A 9374-nucleotide genomic window follows, 5' to 3' on the forward strand; every position below is an offset into this window, starting at 1 on the left:
AGCCCCGCCCCCTCTCCACTGCAGCCCCCACTTCCTTGCTGCTTCTGCAGCGCTGGAGCATGCTCCCTGTTATGGACCCTCAAAATCCATCCGTTGAAATTTAATCTCCAATGTGATGGTAGTTGGAGGTGGGCCTTTGGGAGGTAATTAGGTAAAGAGCTGTCAAGATGGGAATTAGCGCCCTTATAAGAAGAGACCACAGGGCTTGCTCTCTCCCAGGAGGGCGCAGTGAGAGGACAGCCCTCTGCAGCCAGACCCTGCACCTTGACCTTGGGCTCCCAGCCTCCAGGACCATGCGAATAAAGGTCTGCTGTTGGTAACCCCCGTCTGAGGAGTTTTGTTATAGCAGCCCAGCTAACTGAGACCCCTACACCCCCTCGCCCTGCTGGACCATTGCCTGGGAGGTTTTCCCTAGATGTCCTCGGGGCTTGATCCCTCACTTGCTCCCATTTTCAATGCTTTGTGCTCAAATTTCCCAGACACCGTCAACATAACAGGAAGCCCTGGGCTCCGTTCTCTCCCGCCCCTGGGTCCCCTTCACTCTCCCCCACAGCTCTGCTGGCCCTCTCTGCACATGCTTACTGTCTGTCCTCCTGCCTCAAATGCCAGCTCCAAGAGGGTAGGAATTTTGTCTGTTTGTGGGGTGAATGACTGAATTTGAAATTGGATTCTGGAAGGGAATTTCCCCTGGGAAGTGAAAGGGCTGATTCCCAGGTTCCATCCTACTTGGACTGGGGTCTCAGGAGCTGGCCGGGCCCAGCAGTGAACATGTGAGGATTTGGGGGCTGTCCACCGCGGCTCTGCGCTTCAGAGCTTCCTTCCTGCGTCAGGCTGTTCCCCTGAGCCTCAGATTCCCGTTCTGTGAAGTGGGACGACAGGTGCGTTGGGGACTGAAGGAAAGACTGTGAGCACCTGTTAGGACCCCTGGCCAAGTGCAACAGAAACCAACAGAAGAGAATCCAAAGCAGAATTTATTATCAGTGCATGGGGCGGCTGCCCACATCTGTGCCATCACAGCTCCCAGCCAGAACCGTGAGCTACGGCTCCATCTCCGCCCTCCCCTGGTCTCAGTCTCTGCAGACCTTAGACAGGGAGTGGACAACTCTGGGCTTGGACCACACAGCCTCAGGGATGGCTTCACTCCGACAGCCAAGGCCCAAATTCCTGGGGAGGGACAGTGACCTGCCTACCTGTGGTCAACGGTCAGCCCCTGCTTGATCTCCTGTGGCCACGGGCAGAGTGTAGGGCTGTGGGGGCCCATCCCACAGATGGGGATGGAATCAGTGAGGGGGTCACCAACATATAGCAGGTGCCCAGCTACTCAGTTCTCTTAGCATCATCCTTGTTCGCAGCGGGGGGGGGGGGGGGGGGCGGCGTCTGCATGGAGGATGGCTGGAGGGTCCCAAGAGAGGAAGGTGGGTGGAACCGCGATGGGGATTAGGGGAGGAGTCCCTGGGTGCAGAGGACAGAGACATGACCTGTCCCCCGGGTGCTGGGGGAAGGGCATGTGCCAGGGCTTGTTTGTCTGGATCTCCTCCCTGCCTGTCCAGGGCCCCCCAGGCTCAAAAGGGTTGCCCAGAGCTGAGAGCAGCTGAGAGCAGACCCCCTTGGAATGGGGAGGGCCACAGGGCTGACTAGAGCACCCCTGCCCTGCTCTGGCCGTCAGGGCCTCAGAGGGCACTGCTGAATCCCTCGGGAGGCTCGAGGTGGCTGTCCAGTGCTGGGTGTGTGATGAGCAGACCTGGCTTTGCTGTCTTCACAGCCCGCAGCTCCTGCAGTGACTGCTCACTCAGCTCCACGGAGGTCAGACTGCAGCCACGTGCACAGGACAGAAGGGGCGTTGGTTGGGGAGGAGGAGGCCAGGGCTGGGGGGACACAGCGACAGGGGAGCGATGGGGGCAGTGATGGGGCACACAGAGACAGAAGGTGGCCAGTCAGGGAGAGTAAGAGGGAGTTGGGCTCACTGGTCCAGACTGTCGCCGTGGGCACTGACAACAGACGGACCTTTGGTCCTGCAGAGCAGTCGAGACCAAGGGCTGGGCTGGGGCTTTGGAGGGTGGGTCTTCAGGGGCTGGGTTTGGGTGCCGTTACTCGAGAGGGCCCTGCTACTCCAGAGGTGCTCCTCTGCAGGGTCCATGGCAAGCCCCCAGGCACCCACCCCACCCGGGGTTGAGAGGCTGTGTGCCCACACCCCTCCCGCCGCTGCCTCCACCTGAGGGTCTGCAGATGGCATCTGGGCTGCTGCAGGACTGCACACAGGTAAGTCACCATGGATTCCGGCAGCTGGCAGCCGCTGAGGTCCAGGGTGGTCAGTGTCAGGCTCTGCCAGAGCAGGCCCACCAGGTACTGGAGCTCTTCCTGGAGGCTGGGTTGCTGCACCCTGGGGGGCGGCGTGACCTCAGCAGCTGCTATGGGGGCCCTGCTGCCTCCCTCAGTCCCTCCCAGGCGGGGCCTCACCTGAGCGTCTGTACCCGGCACTGGGGCCAGGCCAGGCCCTCGCTCAGCACACGCAGGCCTGCCTCGCTGAGCCCATTGTGGAGGAGCCCCAGCTCAGCCAGGGCAGGGGCCTCCCTCAGGGCCTGGGAGAGGTCTCGGCAGACCGCATCAGTGAGCTTGCAGCGGAACAGCCTGTGGTCAAGAAGCACATGGGTCTGTCTGCAGGCCCCTGGCCACCTTGCGGCACCCCAGCTGCGCATGCTGCCCGCGCCCGGGGGCTGAGGTTCCGGAGATGTGTTAGCTCCAGAACGTCCCCTGCCCTTTGTCAGCGCATGTGTCCCTGGGGAGCCATGACCACGTGTGCACCCGCGGGGCCACAACCACTTTCCCTCAGGACACTGTTCCCTACAGCTTTGTGACGCGCCCACGCAGACTCTACTCTCAGCATGTTTGACTGCACACAGTCGTGCATCCTGTTGGGAGGGTCATTGCTTACTTAGGGGGCTGGTCCCTAACACTGGGTGGCTGTGTAGCTTCTCCTTTTCTTGTCATCATAAATAACACTGCAAGGAACATCTTGCATTTAGTTTGGCGGTAGGATTGATGGGCCAAACGTGACTGCCTTTCTGGCTCCCTACGATTATCTCCAGGTGGCTGGAAACGCCTCCCGTATCAAGTTACATTATCACATCACCATTGACATATGAATATGTCCGTCCCCATTTCACCCATCAGTACTAGTTCCTATAATTTTTCTTACTTTCTGCTTAGTCACTGATAATTAGAGAGTCACTATGTACTAAGTATTGTACCTGCGTTGCCTCATTAATTCTCACACCCACCCTCTGAGTCGAATCTACTGGCTCCATTTCACAGGGGAGGAAACAGTGGCTCAGATGGCCTGACTGCACAAGGACACAGAGACAGGCAACCCGGCCTCAGGGCCTGTGCCCCCAACACCTTCCTCCATTGCTTCTAAGCATCTGGAGAGACCCCCAGCAGTTTCCAACAGCACCTAGCAGCCTTCTTCTGGAAGGAAAATACATTCTGGTCTTCTTTATTCGTCCCCTAGAAGGCTTAGCTGCACCTCGATTTCCACCCAAACTGGGGCCAAACCCTCCTTGCTAACTACACCTAAGCTGGTGACGGATCTCCTGCTCCCGGCTCCTCTTCCCTCTGCTCTGTGTGGGCAGAGCCTGTCAACCCCAGCACGGGCCTCCAGAGACCACAGACTCTCAGCTGTCCCCCAGCCATCCCCAGACAGGGCCACCCTTCTGCCTCTGCCCAGGGGTCTTGCTCTGCATCCCTTCCCGGGGTGGGGATGGGGGGGGGGGTTTGGGGCATGGTCACTCACGTCAGCCTGTGCAGACCACAGTGTGGGTCCATCATGGCCTCGCAGAGTGGATGCAGAGGGGAGGCCTGGGGTTTTGTCTTGGTGGCTTGAGAACTGCTAGGGAAGAGAGAAAAGTGAAGTCCACTCAGCCCTCTTCCAGTCCCTCCCTCCTAAAAAGGACTTCTTCCTGTGGTCCTGAGGTGTCAGAGCTGCCTCTGCCCCCACCCCAAGCTGAGCCAGGACCCCTTCACCCCCTTCACCCCAAACCCAGAGTGAAACCACTTGTCTGTGGCCCCTTGCGCCTCCCTGTTGAAGCAATCTACATGAGTCCAGTAGGGCAGGTCACCTGCGTTCCAGATGTGGGTCTGTCCTTGCAGCTGCAAGGGCGTCCTCAGCCCCACCCCATCAACATCCTGACATTCACTCTCTCAACAGATGCTGAGCACCCAGTCAGGCACCAGGTTGGAGCTAAGTGCACAGAAACACGGCACAAGCCTTGCCCTGGGGGGGCTGAGGGGCTGGTGGAGGAGTCAGGCACAGACAGATGTTATCGCATACTGGGTCCATGGGGGACTTCTGGGGCCAAAGTGTTCCAGGCCAGCTGGGGGAACCTGGGCAGGCTTTGAGGATAGGCAGCAAACAGCCTGGGGGGAGGGGATAGCACAGGGCCAGGGCACAGCTCGCAGGGTGTATTCCAGAATGTATTATGAGAACGCATAATGGGGGGGGGGGGTGGTCCTGGGCCACAGTCACGTGCCATGCTAGGAGGTTTGTCTTGGATGTGGATGGCTGGGGGTGGGCATGGGGAGAACACCCTGGGGGAAGAGGTTGGATGCTCTGAGGCTGCCTTGCGAGAGGTGGGCAAACCCAGCCCTGAAGTCCTGCCTCTTGTCTGGGGGAGCAGGCCTCAGGTCTGGACACACTCCCCTGACCAGATGGACACTGGGTGCACTGGTGTGTGCTGGCACACATGCCCCACACAGCAGCCTGAGGAAGAGGGCAGCCCTGCCCTGGAGACTTACGAGCCGCCACCCAGGCTGCCCTGCAGCCGCTTCATCAGGCTCTTCTTCTTCTTCTCCTGTGCAGTAGCCAGTCTGCAGCTAACCAGCCGCAGGGCCTGCCCGGCCGGGCAGCAGCGGACGCAGTAGCTCAGGACGGCCAGGTCCATGCGGCTGAAGCACACTCGCTCCAGCACCAGCTCGGGGAGGCCGCGCAGGGCCTGGCGCACAAAGGCGTCCTCCTGCGTCTCGTACAGGCAGTACAGCAGCTCCAGCGGGTGGTTGAGCTCCTCGCCCTCCTCCTCCTCCGGTTCCTCAGTGCCCTCCAGCGCTTCGGGCTTCTCTGACCCCTCTGGCGCCGCCGTGGGACGACCCTGGCCCAGGTCCTGCACCCACCTCAGGACATCCTGCTTCACGCGCTCTGAAACTACGCAGCCGAAATAGCGCTCGATGTCGCGCATCCGCTCTGCGCTCAGTAGTCCAAAGAGGAAGCGCGTGGTGAGCGCGAGGTGGCAGCGCAGCTCGGCGTCCTCGCGCAGAAGCGCCCCTACGCCGCCAGCCGGCGCCCCGGGAGCCTCCTCGTCCTCTAGCAGGTAGGACAGCGCGGCGAAGAATTCCTGGAAGCTCTGGTCAATGAACTGGTAGGTAACCTCGGCCTCCAGCACGCCTGACAGCTCTTTCTTGTTGAGAAACAGCGTCTGGACTGTGGAGCCGCGAAGCTCCAGTCGTTCCAGGTCCCTCTCGGCGAACTGAGCCCTGCGCCCGAGGACGCCTTCGCGGGCCAGGCGGCACAGCTTGCGCAGCTCGCCCTGCACCCGGGGCCCGGCGGTGGCGGGCGCCGAGCTCAGGACGCTGGTGATGAAAAGCAGGTACACAGACGTGGTGGTCTTGGAGGTACGCGACAGGTCCTGGCCGAGCTCGAGCTGCTGGCGCACAACGGTGCACACGATCCAGCATACGAAGGGCACGAAGCACAGCGCGAACAGCGTCTCATTCTCCTTCACGAAGCGGTAGGCGCGCTCCGCTCTCCACTCGTCCTGGAAGAACTTGTAGAAGTACTTCTTCTTGTCCTTGTCGGAGAAGCCGCGCACCTCGGCGCACTGCGGCGAGCGCAGGCGGCCCTGCAGTCTCCCCGGGGCAGCGGCGCGCGTGGTCACCAGCAGGCGGGCATCGGGCAACAGCGCCTTGCTCAGCAGGCCGCCCAGCACCCGCGCGCTGCCTGCGGCCTCGAAGGGGTCCGTGCAGGGCGCGGCCTCGGCGGGCCCCGGCGCCGGCAGTTCATCCGCGCCGTCCAGGATAAAGAGCAGCCGCTCGGACTGCGCCAGCATCTGCCGCACGGGCGCGCTGCGGTCCGGGCACTGGTCTAGGATCAGGTCGGCCAGGCTGCAGGTGCCCGATCGCTCCAGCAGCTCGCGGCAAGGCATGAAGAAGGCGAAGTCCACCTTGCCGTGGTACAGCTTGCCCGCCGCCCAGTCGTACAGGATTTTCTTGGCCGCCATGGTCTTGCCGATGCCCGCCGGGCCCTGCAGCACCACGGTCAGCGGCCGCTGGCCCTCCTCGTCGCGGCCGAACAGGCGGTTGAAGGTGTGGGTGTCCGAGCGCCGAGCGCGCTCCGGCTCCGGCTCCTCCACGGGCCCCAGCGCCTCGGGCTCCGGGGCGGCGCTCTCGGGCGCGATGAGGAGCTTGGTGAAGCGCTTGCTGATCTTCACGGAGCGGGCGTTCCTCTCCTTTATCTTGGCGTGCTGGAGCAGCACGTGCTCTCGGTATTTCTTCTTGTACTCTAGGGACGGGGGGGGTGGGGGGGGAGACGGAGGGACGGGGACGGGGTAGGCTGTGTCAGCCGACCCTCAGGGACCCAGTGCCCTCCCTGCCTGGCTCAGACCTCAGTTTCCCTCGCCCCCCGGTGGCCTTCCCACGCCCGCTTCTCCCTGGGACCAGCTGTCGGGAACCTCGGAGCGGCGTCGAGGACACTCGTGCTCCAAGCCTGGGGCCACCGCCTCCCACCCGGAGGGACCTACCAGACACGGAGAGCAGCGCCGAGGAGCTGGGGCCGAGCCCTGGAAGGGAGACCTTCGGTGAGGCCCCGCCGAATGAGCAGGGGCCGGGGCCGCAGTCGGGGGTCGGGGCCACCCTCAACAGAACCCAAGACCCGAGCCCCGGGGCCGCGAATTTGCGGATGAAGCAGCCCGGGCCGGGGCGCGCCGGGGCTCTTCCGGGGGAGCGGGAAGGGGGGCGGCCTGTGGCCGGGACTCTGTCCAGGCGGGAACTCACGAGGGACAGGGACCCCGGCGACCCCCACCCCACGCTCACGCTGTAGCCGCTGCTCCTTGAGCCTCGCTGCCACGTCGCGCACGTCCGCCCTCTTCAGGGTCTTGCGGGCCACGTCCAGCGCAGGCTCCGGCCCGTAGAACTCGGTCAGCTGCTCGGCGAGGTCCACGGCGTCCGCGCCCTCCAGCCGCCCCCGCGGGATGCTGCGGCCGTCCAGCTGCGCGTCGCGCAGCTTGTGGCGGAAGCGCTTCAGCTGCTCCTGGCTCAGGTCCTCGAGCGCCGCCAGGAGCAGCTCTCGGGCGGCAGCGGCGCGGGCCTCCATGCTGGGGCGGGGGCGGCTGGGTCAATATGTCTTCCCCTCTCGCCATCCTCCCTCCTGTGACCGCAGCCCGCCACTCCGCAGCCCCCCAGGTGCCTCTGGGCCAACGCTCGGCAGCGCTCTGCCGGGAGGGGAGTCCTCCCTCCCAGGACCCTGGTCTGGGGGCTTTGCCTCTGACCAGGTCGCAGCTTGGTGGTGAAGTGGGGTCACCGCAGGGCGGGCACTGGCCTCAGACCCAGGCCTACAGGGCCTTCCTGCTCCTTCCTTCCATACGCCCGGCCAGGCCCGACCCCAGATGAAGTGTCTGCCAGGGCCTGTGCTTTCCCTTTCTGTCTCTCCCCTGGGAGCCTGGAGCAGAGCTGGCCTCAGCTGGAGGCGGACTCCCCACCTGCCCTGGGCTGTGTTCCGGAATGCTCACTGCACCCTTGGTGGGGCCCAGCCTGGGGGCCTTGTCCCAGGGGCTACGTCTGAGCCCTGGTGGGGAAGAGATCCCAGGAGCACCCTCGTGGAGATGGACGCCATAGCTCCTGAGCCTGGGGGCCCTCAGTGGGGATGGATGCCCTAGATCCTGAGCCTGGGGGGCAGAGGGGAAACGATGTAGAGAAAGGTGTGAAGCCCAGGGGTCAGCTGGTGGAGGCTGCAGGGCTGAGACCAGGCAATTCCCAAGTGACCACTCTAAGAGCCACACTCACCTGCAGCAGGAGGCCTCTGGCTTGTTCCTGGAGTCTGGCCCTGAGCTCTAGCACTCAGGGGCAGAGGTGGGAATCAGAAACCCAGTCCTTCCCTAGGCTGACTGGAGCCAAGCCCTGGGGGGCTGTCAAACTCCGTCCATGTGCTGGGCCTGGGGTTTCTAGCTCAGCCAGCACTGCAAAGTCTGTCCAACGGTCACCAAGCTCCCAAGCTCGGGCGCAGTGGCACATGTACAGTCATCCTTTAAGAGCTCTGCTTGGTGACCTTTGATTTCCGACTACCCCTTTATTAATGTTCTCTGAAAACCCGTGGGGTGTGGCAGCTAGGCACGGCTGCGAGCAGGGAACTGTGCAGAGTAAGGCAGGCTGCATGGAGAAGGCAGCTGGCTCAGAGCGAGGCCTTCAGCTTAACATTCTCGAGATAGGCTAAATCCTGAAGGCAGTGGTGAGGAATGGCTTCCTAGGTGCAGGGAGTGCTGAGAGCAAAGGAAGGATTTGCACAGTGTTGCCGTTATAGGGCAAAGAAGGCTGCCCCCAGGGGGCCGGAAGACAGTGAGACTGGAAGAGCTCTGTAGCTCCCCACACCTGGCTCCAGCAGGCTGATGGGAAGAGGTCTGGATGTGAGGAGTGTGTGTGACTGATGTGGGACCACGCATGACCATGAACGTGGGTTCTGCTGACAGTGTCTCCCTGTGCCTGTGTCTGTGTCTGTCTGTGACCATGTCAATACTGTGTTTGCGGTAGGTAAACAATAGTCCCCAAAGGCACTGGTCCCAACCCCTGGGACCTCTGAATGTGCCCTCATGTGCCAAAAGGAACTTTGCCAGTGTGACCAAATCCAGGATCTTGAGATGGGGAGATGATCCTGGATCATCCAGGTGGGCCCTAAATGTCATCACAAGTGTCATCAGATGAAGGCAGAGGGAGATTTGGCAACATGACCCTGAAGCAAGACACTAGGCTGCTGGCTTTGAAGGTGGAGGAAGGGGCCTCGAGCCAAGGAGCACAAGGATGCAGCCCTGGAGGCTGGAGGTGGCAGGAAGGACCCTCTTCTAGAGCCCCCAGAGGGAGTACGGCCGAGCCAGCACCTGGACCTTGGCTCAGTGACACTGATTGTGGGCTTCTGACCCCCAGAACGGTAAGAGAATTGATGTGTGTTGCTTTAAGCCACTGAATTTGTGATAACTTGTTACTGGCAGCCCCAGGACACGAGCCCAGTTTCTCTGAGAGAAGCTGTGTGAAGGTGTGTTTCTGAGAGTGTGTCCACAAGAACAGGTGCTTGGGAGCTGTCACTGCCTTTCTGGCTCCATCGCCGTTAGGCCCTGAGTCAC

At 62.2% G+C, this 9374-nt stretch overlaps 1 protein-coding gene across 4 annotated transcripts; it reads right to left on the bottom strand.

Annotated features, from left to right (window-relative positions):
- Positions 1-951: 951 nt before the first annotated feature.
- NLRP6 (NLR family pyrin domain containing 6) lies at positions 952-8886 on the bottom strand. Of its 4 annotated transcripts, none has more exons than XM_070564614.1 (8): positions 8047-8886; positions 7078-7358; positions 6786-6824; positions 4792-6547; positions 3791-3883; positions 2458-2628; positions 2213-2380; positions 952-1809 (listed from the first exon to the last, which is right to left on the bottom strand). In XM_070564614.1, the coding sequence occupies exons 2-8, from the start codon at positions 7355-7357 to the stop codon at positions 1671-1673; spliced, it is 2646 nt and encodes an 881-aa protein (XP_070420715.1). In that variant the 5' UTR covers position 7358; positions 8047-8886; the 3' UTR covers positions 952-1670. The 4 variants fall into 4 exon arrangements, with proteins under 4 accessions (XP_070420715.1, XP_070420714.1, XP_070420712.1 ...); XM_070564613.1 differs by having other exon boundaries at positions 953-1809; positions 3791-3886; XM_070564611.1 differs by having other exon boundaries at positions 960-2380.
- Positions 8887-9374: the final 488 nt, after the last annotated feature.

Source organism: Equus przewalskii, chromosome 11 (genome assembly GCF_037783145.1).
Source record: "Equus przewalskii isolate Varuska chromosome 11, EquPr2, whole genome shotgun sequence".
NCBI classification, from domain to species: Eukaryota; Metazoa; Chordata; class Mammalia; order Perissodactyla; family Equidae; genus Equus; species Equus przewalskii.

Coding starts and splice junctions, on each gene's coding strand:
- NLRP6 (XM_070564610.1), bottom strand. CDS start 7,357: ATGGAGGCCCGCGCCGCTGCCGCCCGAGAGCTGCTCCTGGCGGCGCTC. Junction 6,825..7,077: donor CAAGGAGCAGCGGCTACAGC/GTGAGCGTGGGG, acceptor TCTCCCTTCCAG/GGCTCGGCCCCAGCTCCTCG. Junction 2,629..3,790: donor TGTGGTCTGCACAGGCTGAC/GTGAGTGACCAT, acceptor TCTTGACCACAG/GCTGTTCCGCTGCAAGCTCA.